Source organism: Pavona decussata, unplaced genomic scaffold (assembly GCF_977016875.1).
Source record: "Pavona decussata unplaced genomic scaffold, jaPavDecu1.1 SCAFFOLD_243, whole genome shotgun sequence".
In the NCBI taxonomy this organism is placed as follows: Eukaryota; Metazoa; Cnidaria; class Anthozoa; order Scleractinia; family Agariciidae; genus Pavona; species Pavona decussata.
Window position 1 is genome coordinate 828,079 of NW_028145648.1, and position 21,064 is coordinate 849,142.

The 21,064-nt window shown below is 37.5% G+C and overlaps 2 protein-coding genes across 5 annotated transcripts in view; one reads left to right on the plus strand and one right to left on the minus strand.

Moving 5' to 3' along the window:
• The window catches only part of LOC146457455 (U3 small nucleolar RNA-associated protein 4 homolog), a 44,609-nt gene extending 33,781 nt beyond the window's left edge, over positions 1–10,828 (minus strand). Inside the window, exons 1-6 of one of the 2 annotated variants that reach the window (XM_085091921.1) lie at positions 10,636–10,828; positions 7,157–7,211; positions 6,232–6,351; positions 3,839–3,907; positions 3,316–3,400; positions 2,548–2,640 (exon numbers count right to left, since the gene is read on the minus strand). In XM_085091921.1, coding sequence (XP_084948047.1) covers positions 2,548–2,640; positions 3,316–3,400; positions 3,839–3,907; positions 6,232–6,351; positions 7,157–7,211; positions 10,636–10,742 — 529 coding nt within the window. In that variant the 5' untranslated portion in view covers positions 10,743–10,828. The remainder of the gene's footprint in view (positions 1–2,547; positions 2,641–3,315; positions 3,401–3,838; positions 3,908–6,231; positions 6,352–7,156; positions 7,212–10,635) is intronic. The other variant, XM_085091922.1, reaches the window with a different exon arrangement.
• Positions 10,829–10,849: 21 nt separating this feature from the next.
• Positions 10,850–21,064, plus strand: part of LOC146457456 (RNA cytosine-C(5)-methyltransferase NSUN2-like) — a 50,481-nt gene continuing 40,266 nt past the window's right edge. The window contains exons 1-3 of one of the 3 annotated variants that reach the window (XM_085091920.1): positions 10,850–10,971; positions 16,767–16,862; positions 19,721–19,815. In XM_085091920.1, coding sequence (XP_084948046.1) covers positions 10,954–10,971; positions 16,767–16,862; positions 19,721–19,815 — 209 coding nt within the window. In that variant the 5' untranslated portion in view covers positions 10,850–10,953. Of the gene's footprint in view, positions 10,972–15,608; positions 15,902–16,766; positions 16,863–19,720; positions 19,816–21,064 lie in introns of those variants that run through there. The other 2 variants (XM_085091919.1, XM_085091918.1) reach the window with 2 other exon arrangements.

Here is a 21,064-nt window from a genome sequence, read left to right on the forward strand (position 1 = left end):
TCCATGGAAATCTCAAGACATAGCTTGAGCAATGGCTGACTACCAGACACCAAAGAGTGCTTGTTAACGGTGTATCGTCATCTGCCACCCCCGTGAGATCAGGAGTTCCCCTAGGGGACTGTGTCGGTTCCCCTTATGTTCCTTTCGTATATAAATGATATTGATGGAAAAAAATTGGCCTTTTTGTGATTGACCTGTTTTGTATGGCGTAATCAAAAATGTTCACAATGCAGAGTCACTACAGCAAGACCTAAACACGCTTGTACACTGGGCTGTCACATGGCAAATGTCATTTAAGGTGGCTTACTACAGTTTTTGTACTGTGCGAGTCTTTGATATGCGCGCACGCTGCCCAAAGCACGCAATAGCATCACGCGCGAGCAAAATCACGCGAGCTTGCTGAGGAAATCACGCGAGCACAAAAACAAAATGGCGGCTCTCAGAAAAATTTCCTGGTATTCCAGGTGGGTTTCAGAGGTGTGTTTACAGTAGCTAGATCATGTTTGCGCTTGATAACTGAAAAAACGTGTTGTCTAATGGTTGCCATTCCTTAACAGCCTTAAAGCCTTTGCAGAGTTGTGATTTTGCGCCAAATGTTTGAACACGACGGCAGCATGCACTCACCAGTTGGAGTGTGCACGCGCGCTGGAACCCGGGTTTTCCCAGAACAAGCATGCGCAATGGTCTTCTCACCGTAGGTCGCAACAATTATTTTTTCTCGCTTAATTTCTCCAGATCTAGCCGTACAACCTATGTTCAAATTTTTGCTGTTGACAGAAAACACTAAAACGGAAACGAGAACATTTTTTAAAGAAAACCTGTCAGAAAGTTTTTTAGGAATTTTCAAATAAGGCAAAATTTCCCAATTTTGTTATTTGCCAAATTTCTCCCTGACAAAATTTTGTGTTCTTCCCTGTAAATACTTATTTTTGCCCACTTTCCAAATCCTGAAATTTTGAAGTGGGGTCGTACGGCTAGATTTAGAGCCAGACAACTCTAAAAGGTGTAGTTTCCAGGCCCCCACTAAGACTTATTCTTCTGTATTTAACACTTTTTGAACATTCGAAATTTAATTTCTGACTCAAAATTATCTCTATTGTATTTACTGTACTAGAAAAAATGTCCAAGAAAATTCCTCTTGGCGTTTTTCTTAAGTTTGATTTAAGGCCTTCTTTCACTCCAAAAAACTGTAGTAAGCCACCTTAATGCAAAGAAGTGCACCATCCTAGGAATCCCATATTAAGTGGTTTCTGACCAGTCAGCAGTACAAATTCCATTCTACATAACACAAAACAAGCGACAGGGTACCAGACAATTCCATCCTAAGAAATGTATCGGTTGGTGCAAAAACAAACAAGTATAAAGTTTGACACAGGTTTCTCGCACAGACAATTATTAGAGACTGGAACTCACTACCAAACCATATCACTGAAGAGCAATCAGTCTGAATAATGCTGACACTTTTTTTTAACATAATAATCTTGCACCTTGTATTATACTTAAAGGGACACTGTCATGGAGATTTCGCTGCATTTTTTTCAAAACTGCTCAAATATTTGAAAATGAATCTTTTCTCTAATATTAAATTGCATTTAAAGAACCGAGACAAAAATATTTAGCAATTTCTCGGTAGAAGAACAGACTGTGATCAGGGTTTTAGTGATTTCTCTAAAATACACAGGAGGAACTTGAAAAAATTGGCAAATTTTTTCAAGTTGCAATCCATTTCCATCCCAACCATCCCCAGCCAAATCTAATTAATAACTAGTTTCTGTTCCCTAGTAGGGTTTTTGTTAACAAAACGCAACCATTATTTTAATGTTCCATTGATAAAAATATATTTTTTGCGATTCAAAGTCTGAAGGTCCAGAGACTGTCTACAGTATAATATTGTAAATAGAACCCCTATCAAGTTGCCACAGCAAACTTCAAGTGGCCCTCAACAAAATGTCCAGGAAACATTGCTTCAATGTTTTTTCTCACTGTTGACTTTGGTTAAATCACTTTGTAATAAAAATGCAAATCTTGGCCATTATCCTGGGCCCAGTTGTTCAAAAGCCAATTAATGCTAACCTCCAATTAAAAATCAACCAATGTTTTTGTCTGGCTCATGTACTTACAAGCTCATTTTAAGCTAATGGTTTAAAGAAAAGTCTAATTCAAAACTGAGGAACAAGAATTTGGAAGAATCATATATTTATTAATTAGTAAATATTAACTCCAATCAAATTTCATGGTAACCCAGGATTAGCTTAAGCGGGCTTTGAACATCTCTGCCCAATGTTTTTATTACAAATGAATGGATGAAACATTGGGGCAACATTTTCTGAAGGAATTGAGGGCCACATGCCAAAAAAATCCAGTGAATCCGAGCTAAAACAACAAAAAAGGCTATCTAAAGGTCAAGCTCAGCAATACACAGCGCCCCTTATTTATAGCCCATATGACAAAAGTGAGGCAAGCCAAGAGGAAAAATTTAGAGACTGCAGCCCTTTGAGTACAAAGCAGTTCAATTAACATAAACTTGTCATTATTATATTTTCGTACCTGATACAACATTGTAGACTCTCACTGTACTGTCAGAAGCTCCAGTTACCAAGGTAACATCATTCTCATGCCAACTAAGACACAACACTCTACCTAAACAACAAAACAGAAACTTCGCTCATACATGAAGTAGTACATAGTACATGAAAATCCTTTGCAAAATTTCTTGAACTTTTTGCCTTGAGAAAGTGGTACCTTGGCATCTCATTGCCATAGCAATTGCCAGAATGATAGACTGGCTTAAAACCTCCTCCTTATTAGTATGCGGTGTTTAATGTTTTTCTCGTATGCTAATTTCTAACGTTCACAAAAGCATCATTGTTATGAACTCTCTTGACACACGCTTTTCCAGGAATGTTTTTGAAGCCGTTAAAAAAACTTGAAGCACGTGTTTTATTGGGTCTAAAACCACTGCTCCTTGTGTTTTAAACATCACATCATTTTTGGATCCTTTTGAGTGATTGTGTTGGTGAGTGTGGGTCAATGTAGTTGGCTGTGGATTGCTTTCAATTGGCTCGTTGTGGACCAGGGTGGTTTCTTGTTTTTATTAATATATTATTTACCAACACAGCTGTAAGAAACATACATTACTGTAGTATTCATTGACAATTTTTTGAGCCCGTTAGGATTTAAAAAGGTGACAGTGACACATTCATGTAATATAAGTGGTAACAGAGGGCAATCACACAACCATTTATGAAAACTAAATTTGGTTTGTCAAAGAGTTAATATTTATATATAAAACCTATGAAAAGCTGTTAGTGGTACCTTGTTGTTGGTCAAGAGATTTACTGTAAGACAAGCCATCACTTGTAATCTCAAATAATCTCACAGTGCCATCCTCACATCCTGCCTGACAATCAGTAACCAAACAGTGGTATTAATTTTAATATCAACTAGACAAATCAGCCTATAGTACACTATAAAAATAATAAATAATGAACATTGAACTTTTACTTGAAAAAAAAATTAAAAATTACATCCCGCATAATTTTTTAGTTGGTCTTGATAATGGCATCATGATGATGCTGAAACGTTGGCTTTTCACTAAAATTTTTGCTTGTTTATGCGTAAGCAAATCTCTTCTGATCATAATAGAAAATTGTCTCGTTAAACAGCTTGTAACAATTAGAAATACTGTAAGTGCAAAATAAACATGACTCCCAAATGCAATAAGGTCCACACTTACATACATGTGATAATTTATATCCTCTGCATTCACGAGTTGCTCATAAGAACCTTTGATTTCTATCAACAATAAAAATACACAGGATTGTTTTTATGTACTTACTGCCAGGCGAGTTCTTGCATGGTTAACTGACAAGCACCACACTGCACCTCCAAAGGAATCCACTGTTACCTGAGTTATCACAATAACAATAAATGTTGTGCTGCTACTAAGTCCTGAATACTCAAGTTTAAACAAAGGAAATTTGGGAGTTTGTGGCAAAGAAATTACGCTTTGAGGGTAGTTTGCTGTATTTTCAAAGCGAAGACTACCATTACCACTATCATCACTGGGGCCATGGACTTTGTTGAAAATGTTTCAGTGCTTCTGGGAAAAACATTACAGTTTTGATTGTCAATTTTTATTGAAAACTAGTCTAAGTTTGATTGACCAATTCTTGTTATTCCTAACAGTTTAATTTTTTGTTAAAATAAATGTCCTCTGCACGAGTTAATAAATTTGCTTCAAATTTGACTGTCAATTCTTTCAAATTACTTGAGTGTTGTTCGCCTCCAAGTGAAAGTTGTATGCGTTCGCTTTCAGTTGTAAATAAATGCACATCTGAATATTAAATTTTTCATTTAGGAAGCTTTTTTGTCTGTTTTTCTGTGTATTTTCATTGAAGAAATGTGGCAACTGGATCTTTTGTGTGAGAGACAAAAACTTTTCTTTCTAGGCACCCCAAGAACTATAAATACATGTATCTGTGCAGACAGTGGATTCTGAAAGGTCACACAATATTTAGAACAATAGAGAACAAAAATATCCTTTATAGGGAAGGCATTATCTGATTTAGGAAAACAATATTAAAAAATAAATCTTAAAATATGCTGTTGTTTCAAATAATGGGTTTTTTTTCAATTGGTACTATGGATTCTTTCAATGTTTCCCTTCTTGCCACTACCAGCATCCACATGCTGTCTTCTACTCATTCTTACTATTTCTTTTTTAATAATGTAACTTTTTGCTGTGCATTAATAATGACTACGATTTCAAGTTTTATTGAGTTCTGTGATATCTACCTATCTATCTATTTCTCCTGGAGAAAAAAGTAATGAGAAGAACTTTTAATAGACTAAAACTTGTCTATCCTTAGAAGTTATGGCACATTTGACTGACACTGATACTGACATGATTGCAGTTAATGTTACTGGCTACATCCTATAAGAAATAATTTATGCTAAGGACATGTAGCCTAATGATACAGCTCTCTCCTCCGCAGAGGCTCCACTGAGAAAAGTGAGTGCAGGCGTAAAATTCCATGGAAGGCGACGGCGGGTGCCTCTGCCAGAAACCACGCCCAATATGGCTGCGATCCGGTGGAGTCATTTTGTAACTAGGGTGGTGTGCGTACTTATGTCATGAAAATGGGGGGTGTTTGTGAAATTGTCATGTTGCGCGATGTGAGAGATTTATTCACAAAAACTTACCTACATGCTTAGAAATCGGGGAAAGTTTGTTCCTCCCATGATGACTGTTCAGAAAACGCTTTTATTTTGCTGTGATGCCTTGAATCATCACTACAAGAATGAAATTCAAGTTACACGAGTGGTGATCGTGTGGAGATAAAAGACTGCATGCAAAGAAATGATTTATTGAGGAAACGTCTGCCAGCTGAGACCAAACAAAAACTGTCAATTCAGTCTTAAAAAAGACTAGAGCAAGTAAGCTTAGTGTTTTAATCAAAGCGGATATTTTTATCTTGTAAACAAGTTTAATCAGAAGAAGTTACATGTATAATGATCTTTCGTTGATTTAATTAGCATTTAGCTCTCACAGGAAGCTTGTTATTTACTGTGATGAAACAACTGTCTTTTAAAATAAGGTTATAAAAGGCTAAAAGGCCTTTCAAGCCCAGAAAAAGCAACTATTTGTTCGTGACTATTGTTGACTTTCACGAAGCGAAATGTACTAAGTCCACTCTCCACGGGTTTCAAGGGGGGCTTTAAATACAAACGATTTTGCTTTTTTCTAGAAATAATTATTGTGAAATCGCACCTTAAAATTAACAACCGCAAACTGTAGAGACAAAGCAAATGCTGACTGTTTCATTCTTGGCGGACCAAGAATGAAACTGTCAAATTTAGAGATGACCGAGAAATCTATCGATGTACAAGAAAACGACATGCTTCTGGCAGAGGTTCGCCGCCAAGTCAACCCTCTCAGCACCTGCACTCACTTCGTTCAGCGGATACACATAACACCGCATCGAACCTCTGCGGAGGAGAGAGATGATACAGTACATAACAATCTGTAAGCATGTGATGTATGGCAGGTCCCGAACAGAACATGTGCATACATGTAGGAGCTTGGTCCTAATTCCATGAATAAAGCACAAACCCAACTAATGAACAGATTACTCAATCAGTTCAACACAGCAACATACACTGTTTGTGTGCCACGCAGAAATTACGATAAAAACACACACACATTGAGATATTTTAATGGATGAATACCTTAGGGCACAAGCTGGTCATATTCCATTCAGTAATTTCAGCATGAAGACCTGCTGTGAATAGCCTCCCTTTGCACCAGTCAAGTGATTCTACTGATGTGCCATTACAACCAGGGATAACCTAAGAATTATACAATGTTAATATAATTACATGTATACACACTGTTTTGCAACATACATGTATTGCGATTTAACAAAAAATCATGGTAAATCAGCATGTCATGAACTGCATGGCATGGAAACCATAAAATAATATAACTTGTTTACACCATCATCATCAAGTCTTGGTAATTGTCACTTAAAGGACCACACTCAATCCATTGGCACCACCTTTTGTTATACGGAAATAATGATTATTCAATTTTGTTAAGTGCAATAATACAACTGTTAGGTACCATTGCAATCTCAATGTAAAGTTCACTTCTGTTGTTTTCAAAAGAGTTTCTTGGATAGTCAATGTTGGTAATCCAGTATCATCTGCTGTTATTCTTGTTATTCTCAAAACACAGCAAAGAGATTGAAACAAACAAAAGGAGGAAAATATTGAGCTCCTGCAACACAAACCTCACAGTTACATGTATAGAGTGTAGTGAAGTGACAGCAAAACAGCCATAACCCTTGTAAACATTTTTTTAAATTAGCTATTTATAAGCACATGTAGATCTCACCAAGGTCTTGCCTTGACATTGGTCTTACCATGCTTTTGGCGCCCATGGAGATTGTCATCTCCAAGTTATCTTTTAACTTTTACTTTTACTTATTTCCTTTGTGTAATATTCAATCCATATAATCTGAGACTAACGGAAATAAAAATCAAACTGGTATGAAAATTTTTAAATTAAAAAGAAATCCTGAACCACAACATATACATGAACCTACACAAAATGCCAGATGTAACCAATATGAAAAAACTACTTTCAACTTACAGTTTCTTGGTACCAACCATCTTTGACATTCCAAATTTCTATGCTACCATCTGCCCTGAAAGGAGATAAAAATCTAAGCATTCTATATGTCAATTAATGAGGACTCTGTCGACATGATGCTAATATACATGTAGATACAGTACCGTGCAAATGTAAGTTGACAGTCCCTCGAAACTCGAACTTCGAGACTCGATCCTCCATCCTCGAAACTCGAAAGCTTCGAGTATCGAGGCTTGAGTCGAGTGCCTCGAGTATCGAGTCGAGTGCATCGAGTTTCGAGACAGCAAAACAAAGAACTTTTCGCGTGATTAGTTTTTCACATGTCTTATCCGAGGCCTCAGTTCGGTTTCTTTTTACAGGAATCAACTCTGCAGAAACAGCCAACTGTGTTTGCGTTTTTGTTGGAGCGATGTGCTCACGTGTATGCTGGAAAAGGTTCGCTCTGCAAGCGTTTTCTCGGTTCCTTGCCGATAACAACCGAAAGTATTGTGCGTTCTTAATTAAGAAAATGCTGTTTTCTAAGTTTTGATTCGAAAGTTTAAAGTAAATCAAGCATAATTATGCGCAGCGTATTGGTTTAGCGAGGTTAAAAGCGATCGCGCGTGTTTCCATTCTCAGCTTGTGAAACAGCGGCCGAATTAGTCGTTTTATTACTAGTTTCGCTTCCTTCGCTGTTAAAACGAGTAATCCAGTCATCTATCAGAGGAAGACACGGTTACCATCCGAAATCAGTTGATAGAAAATGAAGAAAACGTGACTTGGCCTTTTGAGATGATCTCGATAATATTTATGCAAATTTGTAACACTACGCCGAAGACGTAAACATTCGCGGCGGTTTTCAAAGTCTGCTCAAGGCGAGCGAACGGCCACGTTGAAGTTTCCCCAGTTTCTTGCCGAATTCTACCGTAGATCTTGTGCGTTTTTAAATAACGAAATGTTTTTTTCGAAGTTTATCATTCGAAAGATTCAAGTACAATCAAGTATATAAATATTCCTGAATCTTACGGCGTCACTGCTTGCGCAGCGAACATATTTCAGAAGCGGTGGTGTTACATTCCGCGAAAAAGCCGCAATCTTGTAGTTTAAAGTTCGCTTCATTGTGTTTGAAGTTTGATTGAAAAGAATTGGTGTAGCATGTGAAAAATTTAAGCATGTTTCAATTTCACAATAACGCGAACGGATGTGTTTTAAAAATAATACGCGGAAGGAAAAAACGTGCCGAAACAGATTTGTCGAACACTCACTGCAATTGGTATGATTTACTTCAACTTTCGACCAAACTAAGAAAAGACTACATGCAAGAATCGCTTTTGTTCTCTCTTATTGTTTGAGGTTCGAAAAATTAATCGTTTCCTCGAAATCTGCCATCCAGATCCTCGAAAAATTCTTCGAGTGTCTCGATACTCGATACTCGAAACTCGAGCCTCGAACCTTGATACTCGATTCTCGATAGCTTCGAGGATCGAGGATCGAGTTTCGAGTCGAGACTGTCAACTTACATTTGCACGGTACTGTAGGTTTGCATTAACTGATTTTGGCTAAAATCAGTTTTTAACCAAAAATTCCACAATGTTGGCCGATTGCATCCCCGAAAATCATGAACAGGGCACGAAATTGCGCCTGATACAGTCGCCAACGCACCTAAGTTTTCCGTGTTGGCGACCAAGATTCGAAAGTTAGTCGCCACATTGGCGACCAGAGCCCTTTGCTTTATCCTACTTTTGTGTATTGTGCAATAAAATAAAGCTCGGAAAAAAAAAATCGGTGCGAATGGTGAGGTTTATTTGTAGCAAAACCGTCACGCTCTCTCCGTCAACATCTGCCATCTTGGATAATTTAGACGCTACGTTGTATATTGTGCATTCAAATGTCCATTTTGCTAACAGTACATATTGCGGGCTCAGAACATGACCGCATGAGACCTCTGAAAATCCAAGATGGCGGATTCCGTTGCTCGGACTCCAGGGGGGGGGGGGGGACTCCCATATGGAACAGACGGGGATGCTATGGAAATTTTGAATTTAACCTCTAAAGGAGACCATCTGGGCGTGGCTCAAGCTTTTTGTCACCCCTAAAGGTGACCAATTTGGGCGTGGCTTAAGCAAATTTTGACCCCTAATGCGGTAAAGAAAACAAGTTAAAAAGAAAATTTGACTTCTGTTCCTCTTCTGTGTTTCTTCACGGAACCCTAAACGAGACCTTGGCAGCTTAAAATATTGGCGCTTGGCCCGGAACACCCTAAGCGAGACCAAAATCCAAAATTTACACCCCTAAGCGAGACGACGAGCGTCAATATTCATGTCACCGAGTGATTTAAATTTAAAGTGAGCGTCGACAAGGACGGGGAAAATTTATTTCAAATATTGGTACAACCGGGACCGAGGATGAGGTTTTGGAATTCGCACGGGTCGTGGAAGAAAAATATGCCGACAAGAAGAAGTTTTTTCGCACCTTGCAGCTCCGTGGCCACGTGGGATTACCGAAAGACAAATTGGTAACGTCCCTGGTGCTGGAGGATATTCCTTTACGACAAGAAATAGCAGTCACAATTACTTCTGCTGATGGAAACTGTCTTTTCAATGTTGTTTCATTGGTTTTGGTGGGCGATGAGACGAAAATGAGTCTTTTGTTTGCTCGTGGCTGTTGAGCTCATTTTGAACTGTGAACTTTGAATAATTTCCAAAAATAAAAAAAAACTTACCATGTGATGAAATGTTGGTGATGCTCATTTGTTACTGTGACCAGAATTGTCGTTTGCTATTCTTTAGACATCAAAAAAACCGTCCAGGCATTCCTAATGCTAGGAAAGCTTACGATTTGATATTGTCATCCATGATAACACATTTTCGATATTTTTTGTTTTCATTTCGGAAAAAAATGGCTACTAACTTTTTGGACTTGGCGACCACTTTGGAATATTTAGGAGCCAAATGTCTCCTTGAGAAATAGGTTAATTTCGTGCCCTGATATTGAATATCAAATTGATTTATCACAGTCTATTGCTGTACAAATTTGGACAAAAAAACATATGTGAGCATCAAGTCATTTAGAAAAGAAAGGTTCCTGGTTCAAATTAATATTCATACACATCAAGTTCTTTGTTCGTTCAACAAAGCTACAGTCTAGGATTACTTGAGACATCAAGATAATAATATTGTAAAAATCACCAATGAGATTCAATTAACAATGCATTTTGGAATGACTGTTGGATGCTGTTCCCACTCATGTTGTTGTTCCTGTCACAGGGACAGTGGAGTAATTTACTTTCAAAATAATGTCTTGGAAGGAGTCAAAAATCTCCAATCTTGTTTCAGACAAAATACCGTAAGACTATGAGTAGCACTATTTATTTAAAAGAGGCATGTCAATTTTTTAAGTAGATACATTTAAAGGCTCGTGCCCGGTAGAGTAGCAAAAGTTATAAGACAGTACAATAAGCTTATAAGAACACCACGTTTCACTAGCTATAATTAGCCTACCTTGATAAAGCAAGTCTGGATGGTTCGTTACAGTCTTCAAATGCTAAGCAGTGAATGGCTTGAGGAACGTATTCCACAAATCGAACCCTGTGTACGAGATATTTCATTTCGGAAGAGTTTCATTTATACCATTCTTGCCGAACTCAAACACACGTTTCACGCCGCCATGATGACGGGCAACCGGTACATCGTATAAGTCTACCGAACTTTCCCTCAACCAGCGGCTTGGATACTCAGCCTTTTCCCCATGTGCCTTCACCTTTAGGTTTGATGCGGAGTGTTTGTTTCCCTTGTTGACGGTTGTTGTTTGGAGCAGGCATGACAAGAAAGCGGAGGGTAAGATTCTGTGTGCGTATTTGTATTCAAAAGTTAAATTTAGTGTGATACCCAGTTGTACTGGGAGGCTTTTTGCCTCCACTGTGGTCATTGATTATTTCCGATGATCAATGAGTAATCGATAAATAATCGAAAGGCCACAACAATTTCAGTCCGATAAATTGTTGATTGTATTGATGATTATGAATATATGAAACAGATATACAGATGAATTTTTTTCAGGCTTTCTTTTCAAAACTGCCTAAATTGCGTACTATCTGCGATGATCTTTCTTCTACTTGATTGTATTGTTTAAGGACGGTGCCTACTTCTGCGCATCTTGAGATACTCAGGTTTCCTTTGGGTGGTGCCTACTAATACAGGGATATTTTTGCACGGTCTAAAACTATGCGGAGAAAGCAGACTTTAACAAGAGCTCTTGGTATCCAAAAAGAAATTGAGGGTAACCATGTATGTTTCAGAGATAATAAAGCTTCAATTTGATAAAAAAAATGTCAAACATTGCTTTGTCTTTTAGCACATTTTAGAATCTCTAAAAAATGCGTGGTTACCCCCAATTTTCTTCTTGGATTCCAATACCCCTTGTAAGATCTGCTTTTCCCTTATACTAATAAACTGCGCAAAAAATAGTTCCCATGTATTAGTAGGCACCGTCCTTAATGACATTGATTATTCATCGATAAAATCTTGTGGCTACACAAACCATACCAAATCAAAAATACAGAAGTACAAAGAATTTCATATTTAAAGGATCCAAACAATGGCCTTAGATGGGAAGCTTTTACCCTGGCAGACTAAAAAACTGGTCGAATTTATCTTTCATGTATATTTTCCAGACTCTAATAGCCAGGGGAGTGAGAAAGACAACTCAACCTTCTGAACATTTCCTTTTCAGTAATTTTACAGTCCATCAAATCAATACGACGTATGCCGAACGTTTCATTTTTTGCATAGGTGGCCTATTGATGGCTTTTATGTGATGTCATGGCCTCCATGTTGGTAGACAAGAACAAAAAGATTTTTCTCCTCTCAGCGTTCACTGCCTGTTTTATCTAAGCTTTGTGAACAAATTTTCTTTTGTTTTGTCTACCAACATGGTGGCAATGCAAGCCACCTATACATAATTTGTAACAGACCAGAGACAACTCTTGGATTCCTATGAATTCAGGTACTTTCCTCATTCCTTGCATGTGCAATTCCTCTTTTTTGCCTTTCATTTTTTAATTTTTATCATCGCAAGCTATTCACATAAAGATTTATTACAGGAAACTCAGTTATAATAAATAAAAATGCTGCATAGTAATATATGGTAATCAACAGGTAATCGATGAGTAATCAATAGTATCAATGAATTATCAATGACCGATGAGTAATCAATAGGCCACAAAAATTTTTTTCACCGATTACTCATTGATTACCCATCCATTGCTCATTAATGTCATTGGTAATCAATTAGTTACGTCTAGTAAGTTGGGTAGAGAAGAGCTTGGTCTGACATTCTTTTGTCTTTTGATGCCGCTGTTCCATGGTACATGTACCTTCGGGTATCATGATCTGATTGGTCAGATAGATGACTGTTGACAGCTTTGCAAAGAATATTTATGTATGGAATCAGTTGAATGTCCTCGCTGCAAATTTACATAATTTGTTAAATATAAAACTGAGCTTCTTGCTTGCAGTTTGGAGAGGCAGAAATGGGGAAAAGCAGGAGCTGACGGTCGTCAGTCTTACTATTCAGTGATCAGTGACTACTTTAATGTAATGAACAAGCCATTTTAGTTAAGAATTGTGAAACCATAACGAGAGTACCTTAAAGGGGAAGTATCATGAAAATTTGCTGTTATTTCAAAACCCAAAAATGTTTGACTGTCAGCAGAAACAACGAAATAATTGTCAAGTTTGTTAAAAATTATCACCCCAGTGCAATAAAACTGTCGATTAGTGCCTCTGACCAGAGACAGATTAGGCCGATTTGAATTGAAACTTGAAAAATGTTTTTCAAGTTTCCAAAATGCGCAAGAACAGATCACAAGTTATTTCTTTCAAGAATTGAGTTGATTTTGTTCCTCTCGTCATTCTAGAACTATTTGGCAGGTGATTGAAGGTCTTACATGTATTTCATCGTTTTTAACAAAAGATGTCAAAAACCCTATAATACTTCCCCTTTAAAGTAACATAACAGCGTTTCATGGATGCTTTGTACTCAGACGATTCATACCCAAGTTGAGATACCCAACTCTCTGGACTCCTTGTACCCATGCCAACAGTTTGAGAATAAAAACTTTTCATAATATAATTTCCACTCAAGACGATTCGAGATGAATCTGAAACATCTAAAACATATGATTGTACATCAAATAACGTTAATGAAACAAGAGCAACCACAGGTACCCAAGCTCTGTGAGAGATATAGGCCGTGACCTATGCGTGAGTGTTGTAATTTGAGCATCACGGCTAAATTATAATATAAGGATTGGTATGGGAAAAAAACAATTCCTACTTCAATTTAAAAATACCAACAAATTTCAATAAAAATATCCCTACGTGAACTCCCTTATCTGTTGTCCTTTCTCCTATGTGGGTTTTGGAGCGATTGAGCATGATTTCAGTGAGTTTTAGCTCCATTGATTTTCTCTCTACATATCCCGACCCAAGGTTGGGTACTTGAAGCCGGGTCCGCTAAGGGAAAACAGCCGTAAATTCCTTTCAGAGCCTGCGATCGACTCAAAATTCCAGATGGACCAGGCACGATAGTTCTTTTACCCATCCGAGCCATTTAACCGGAGCCATTTACATGGAGAGAGCATTGAAGGTTGCCAATATCTGCAAAATTTTCCATTGAGAGCCATCGTAAAGGCTTTGTTCAGATGTCTTGTGCCCCAAGCGTTTGAAAAACAGCTTAGCTACCTGACCTGAGGTTCGAATTACTTACAAACCCCGTGGGTGACGGTACAATGATGCCAACAACAATACTGCCCACGGGGTGTGTGAGTAATTCAAACCTTAGGCCGTGATGTTCAAATTACAACACTCACGCAAAGGTCACGGCTTATACACCTTATAGAGCTTGGGGTACCTGTGGAGCAACACAAGTCAATTGTTGCATATGATGTGTATAATTGAATGGTCAAACATAGGAGTGCTGAAAGTAATTTTTCCTATTGTCCCATGCTTGCAACAAGCTGATCAACATTTCATCACGGAAATTAGTTGTTAAAGTAAATTGTTTAAACTTAATACCAGCAGTGTAATCAGTTTGGGTAACTGCGTGGGTATGAAACATCTAAATTACCTGGGTACGAATCATCCGAGTTGGGTTCTAATCATCTGGGTACAAACCGTCTAAGGGTACAAAACGTCTGGTAAGCCTGCTTACAAATGACAGTCAGACATGTAATACAGTCGAACCTGTATATAACGGCCCTGTATTAAGCGGCCACCCTCTATTAAGCGGCCAGTTTTCAAAGTCCCGATTTTTCGCTCATACAAACGCTGTATTTGTTACCTGTATTAAGCGGCCACCTCTATTAAGCGGCCGCGGCCACCCTGTAGCAGTCCTATGTTTGTCTTTCTTTGTTATTTTTACCTGTATTAAGCGGCCACCCTTGAATGGAAACTAAGCCATATGTTAATGATCTTGTGCGTTATTTTATTGTGTTTAAAATGCTATCCAGCATCACAATAAAGAAATAACATGTACAAAGCTACTGTAAACTGATACTCGGCCGTGTAATATAGTTAACGCTTTTCAAATGTCCGCAATGTGCTGAAGTACAGTACCATATTACGAACGCTAAAATATGTTTCACTCTTTAGCAAGAAATTCCTCTTTAATTAGCTTGTTCTTCAGCCATGTGACATTGAACATTGAGCGTAACAACTATGAAATGACGGAATGAGATATTTTGTTGTGAACTGTAAGTCATAGAAATAGAGCACTGTATACCGTAAAAGAGTAGAGGACGATTTATTGCATAGTACTTTTACACAATGTTACATATATTATAGGCGTTAACTTACAAGTTGGCACTGAACTTTGTTTAAAGTTTGAAAGAGTGAAAGAGTGTTGATTGTCCTATTGTTTCCATACATGAAGTGTTTTTGTACAATACACCATTAAACTTGGCATTAGACAACGCCCAGTGAGTATTTTTAGTGATCCTGTATTAAGCGGCCACCTGTATTAAGCGGCCAGTTTGTCAAGTCCCGAGGGTGGCCGTTATATACAGGTTCGACTGTAGTTTATTTAGGAATTACCAACAGCTAAAATAATCAGTGTCTGACCAATCACAACCTATGCAACCAATCATTTAAGTGTATAGATACCATCAAGCACTGGAACTTGCTGTATCACTGGTTTTGAATGGGCTCTCAATTGATTGACAAACTGCTGTTTAAGACAAGTGAATATGCAAAACATATGTGGCTGAAGAAGGAGTTAACAATATGTTCCATTTTTGTGGCTACTGCCTTCTGGGAAGGCAGTAGCCACTATGTTACCGTGTTGTGCATGTGTCCGTAAATCGGAAGCTTTCAGAATTACAGAATTTACCTGAAGTTGGGTCGAGTTGACCACGACAGGTTGACGAGATCTCAGTCGGCAGATCTCAGATCTTATTCGTACGGAAAATGCTTGTATTTCAATTCAAAATGGCTCTCATGCGTGAATTTTCAAGGTGGCAGTTTGTGGTTCTTGGGAGGAAAACACAGGTTTTCAATACTGTAAATCAAAAGAACAACTTCTAAGGAACACTCAGCTGCTTAAAAAGAGGAAATCAGTGAGTTCATAGCAAAGAAATTCCTCTTCGAGATTTGTGTCAAGGTGAAACATGTGCGATTGCAAACAAGATCTGCAAATCATCACATGAGCTGTAGACGTTCTCGGAAATTTTTGTGTGCTCTTGGGAAACCACTTTACAAAATACTACAGGTTTGAATGTGCATTTTACCGTTCTTTATGTTAAGTTGATCGATTTGTCATATTTCAAATAGCTTTGGCAAAATTTTCGAAAAACTCAGAGTCAAGAAATTGTGCTTTAGTGCTGTTTAGTGCCTCGTAGTTTGCTTGGATCGGTCACCTTCATGTACCTTCTCTCGAGGTGAAAATTGAATGAATTCGCTTTTCAGGCGTGAACACAGGTCTGTCTGAATAAATTTTTCAATTTTGGTTTAACTTGTTTATCTGTGTGTCTTGATTCATGGAATTTCTTCACCATGCGAGCTTATGTAAAGTAAAACTGTGGGAGAACCAAACCATATCTATTACTGTCTCCTGTGTATTAAAGTGTAAAGTTAACAAACCAAAATCCTCCAGCCCATACCAAATTCGCCCATATGACAACACGATCAAATTAAGCTGCACAATTCTGGCACTGACTAGAGCTGTTCATTTACCCCTCTGAATTTTATACAACATTGTTTTTTACTGCATTATTCTACAAAAATAAAGCAGTTGCCACATGCAGTCATAGACTGCCTTTTATTCTCCGGCCTTCTAGCCTTGTAAATCATTTGTTGTACAATATGCAGTACCACTCAAAAGTAATTTACCACCCGCATGCGAGATGCGAGTCATGATGCATACCACAAGATTCACGTCATACATGATAAATTCTTGTAGATATGACTCAGACATCTCTTTTGTTGAGAGACCACTGGTGGAACTGCAAAATGACATCTGCTTACTCATGCTAACCCTTCTCTCCCAGAAATCAGCTGATTTCTGTTCAAAATGAAGTGTTATGTGTACTTGGAAAAAAAGGGACAGTGCAAAGTGTCTTGTCTTTATTTTTCAGGAAAGACAAAGAAGAACAAAGAGAAGACAGTCTAAAACACCAACACAGTGGGTGGAATTTATTAGAAAGAACGATTTGTTTGAGCAATATTATAAGGTACACGTATGATTGATGTTTGAAATGCATTAATGTCATGATCAGTGATGTCCTTTAAAAAGTTTATGATTTTGCTTGGTTTTATTAACACCTGAATGCGCACATGCACAGTGAACAAGTTATCGCAATCTGGGCTGAATTTTGCTCGCTCACTCAATGGGTTGTAAACTTTATATTAATTATAAAGAATTAAATCAAAATCATAAATTATTCATGAGTCTACAGGAATTTCTTCTCTATGAACTCAGAAAAATATTTTTCTGCCCAATCAGCGAAGAGGACCAGCCAGGCGTCTCTGATGCCTTCTTACACAAAGTTGTTTTCCTCATCGATCACTACAGTTGCATGGGCCTTTCAACGGGAAGATTCACGACTAGAGTTTCAGAAAAAAATTCAGCGAAGTCGAGAAAATCACAAACTTTAACATGGCCACAGGTAAACAAACACTCACCAAGAAATTTTCAACACTGGAGAAATCACGCATTAGCTATAAAAATTTACGATACTACGATACCTTCGATAAGTCCGCCTTGAAAATTTCTTGGTGGGTGTTTGTTTACCTGCAAGATTGAGCAGGATAATTTATTGTTTACTATATGACACCTGAGAAGTAGCGGGTCATTAAATTGTCCTCTGGCCTATCATGCACAATTGTTTTATTATTCGATACATTGATATCAAAGCACAGGTTTATACACTGTAGTAGAAAACCGAACTTTATTTGTTAAAAAGAGAAACTTGTAACATTTGAGAAGCAAACTTTATTTGTTAAAAAGAAAAACTTGTAACATTTGGCCGTGCGTAGACGCGCATGAATGAAAGTGGCAGCTTTGTTCAATTTTGAATGAAATCACGAGCATTGACCGAACTTGCATCAAAATTGAGTACTCGTCTGGTGTGCCAATTGCTCCAGCAAAAATTTCCACAAAGTTACAGTGTATAGCCTCAAAAGCTGAAACCAAACAGTCTGTATTTTGAACTTGCGAAGGATTTGTTGTGTCAGCTGTGCCGAGATGAACAGACTAGAAAACCTTTTCAATGATTTCTCGGGTAATTGTTTCTTTGTTTACTGTGCAAGCAATTTCACCATCTTTCCTCGGTGTTTTGACAAACGCATCTAGTGCTTTGTTGCTTGCAAGAACTCTGGATCTGTTATGATACTAAACGTTTTTTTTAGCCAGCTCTAATGCTTCTGAGAGTAATTGCTTTGTACTCCCTCTATCTTTTTGTCTGTCCGAGAGATTAAATTTCTCAAGGCACTTTGCAAGCATGGTTTTCTCAGGTGGTTTTCCAGAACTGAAGATCTCTTCAAGATGAGTCGAGAACTCTGTTTAATGGGTGTGAGAACCAAACTAAGAAAATACTGTCTGTATTTTCCGAACCTTTGCTAGAATACCGGACAATACAAAAGTCTAGCGAAAAATAAACTTTGCTGAACTGTAATTTGCCAACTGTTTTATGTTCCATTTGTACAAGGCACCTTTCAGCACTCAGCAGCCATGATTTTCAATGAATTGCCAGCAAACATGAGGAATTGCAAAGATTTTAAAGAATACTGCAGGCTCTGCAAGGTGTTCTTAAAGGCGCGTGCTCTGTCTTCCTTGTAAAGACATAGAAACCACCAACTATTACATTCTACACATTTGCATTCATGTATAGATTTATTATAGATTTTTTCTTTCTTTCTTATAAATATTAAATAATTAGTATTAATTAGTATTATATTAAACAATTAGTATTGTAGGCCTTCACAGATGAAGAGCCACATTCTTTTTGTGTGGATATACTTTGAATAAACTGTTATTATTATTATTATTATTATTATTATTATTATTATTATCATTATTATTATTAACTGTTCATAAACAAATTAAAAGGTAAGCAGTAAAAGTTTTTGCACTAACCATTACAAATCTTGACAGCAAACTTGGTTGGCTTCTTTGTGTTTTATGAAACAGCGTTATTAATAATTTGGTGACTTGCGAGGCCGTTACTTTTTGAAAGCGCTCTGCCGTTTTGCTTCCCGATACAGGAAATTACAAATATCGCAGGATATCTGTTATGTGCGGAGGACGTACAGTATATTGAGTTCATGATGACCATATTTGGGCAGTGTTACAATGTGTTCAATAATGATGGCTGATATTCTGTGGCTACTATAGTTAATGAAACCCCTAGAATTGCATTATCCAATGATCTACATGGTGCAATATTTTTGTAAAAAGACTTGCCACACTTAATGCAAACAGCATCTTTTTCTAGTTTATTTCATTCAATCGTTCATCTCCCCTCCCCCCCCCCCCCCCCCATCAATGCTGAAATTTCTGATGGATGTTCAAGCAAATGAGTGATAATAATGTAAAGGAGAGGTGGGGATGTGGTCAGAAATAGTGTGTGTCTTTTACATTACGCCCAAGACAGTATTTTTCAGAAGAAATTACAGTAATTTTTATTATTAAGCTAACTTAGCATACATGTATCTCAACTATTACAAAAATGCTTGACTGTAGTTTTTGAGAAAGCTTGATACTTCTCTCTCAGACGAGTATAAGTTATAGGAACCCTAACAAGGTTACAGCTGCTGGATTAAACTCATTTGCAACAAGCCTGTCATTTTAGACAAATGGGCTGATCTCATTTGTATATATAGAGTATGTTTATTACAGTCTATCTTACATCATGCATTTCAACCTTTTGCCTTAAACCAGAGCCAAATTGTTGTGTATTTAGACGTCTATCACTTTTGGTAATAACCTATCCATTAGTCAAAGAAACAACCAACTGGCAATAGGTTGGCTTAGTAACAATACCAGCACCATACATTCATGTCTGCATTACTGTATCACTGTTTTCTCCAGATTCAGCAAATAGTTCCTGAAGATGAGTTCCCTGTTTTTATGGAAGCAATACAAAGTGAACTGCCAAGTACATTTCGTATCACAGGAACAAGAAGGTAACAGAAAGATATTAAGTGATATGCTTAATGGCATGCAGGTTTGCTGTGTTACCACAACGGGTCGCTCACATTAATTGTGAGAAAAGTATAACGAAAGCTTGATTCCCTTGTTATGTGAATGGCAGCCATTTGAATAATTTAGGTTCAGTCGTCTTTCACATGGGATGGGATCAAGTTGAAAATCGTCCAGTCCATGCCCCTTGAAAGTAAACACAATATAAAGGCTTCCTTGGAGTCCTTGTATGGTAGTACTTACAGTTGAAGTATACAGTTCATATACTGGATGAACAAGACTCAGATGGAATAAATGGATAATGCAGATGTAACATCAAGTTAATGCCCAAACAGATTAAGTGGGTAATGATGATGTAGCACCCTCAGGGGGTAATTGAGAAAATACATTTGGGGGGGAAGGAGGGGTTAGAGCTATATGACCGCCTTAATTTCCCGGTCATAAATCACGGATCAAGTTTGTGCTTGTCATTGACAAAGGGCCAAATTTGGGGAGTTTAAAGCTGAGAAATCTTCCTTTGAGGATGCCCGAAGGACTGTTCAATGGCTTAAAAAAAGGAATTGGGAAGGTTTATGAAAGCAAAGTGAAGAGGGATTTGCCACGGCGAGACATCATCCAAATATCAGCTTTTTTCTAGGAAATGCTTGAACGTTTCTTCCAACGAGTAAAGTAACTTATATGTGCTTGACTTTATTGAGGAAGATTGTCAACAGCTCTCCCAACAACTTTCCAGTAACAGCTTTTCACAGTGAAAGTATGGAAAAACCTGCACATTTTGGGTAAATTAATACTCCTCAAATTGACTCCATATCAAGTGGAATTGTTCGCGAATGCCATTCGCCAGTATCAAGTAGCTTTCGTCAAAGTGAATATGGAATGTCTTTGTTTTCAGAGGTGAACATGGGCTTATCTGAACAATTTTTTTTGTTTTAAAACTTTTTGTCTCTCTTTCTGTATATCTTCATTCACGAAAGCTCATAAATAATCAATACATTGTGATTTAACTTTTCACATGTGTGAGGACATATAAAACTTGTGCACAACAGTGAATATCATTGATTCAGTAAGCAACCATGTGTTTTAATTTATAAAAGAGAAAACAGGTATGATAATCGTAATATTTCTCACTGGGTGAGTCTTATTTTTTCAAACCAATTGCTAAGTCAGTGAACAACTGATAAGAGAATTTCCAGAAACAAATTATTTGCATGTCAGACTGCAGATGAGTGATTT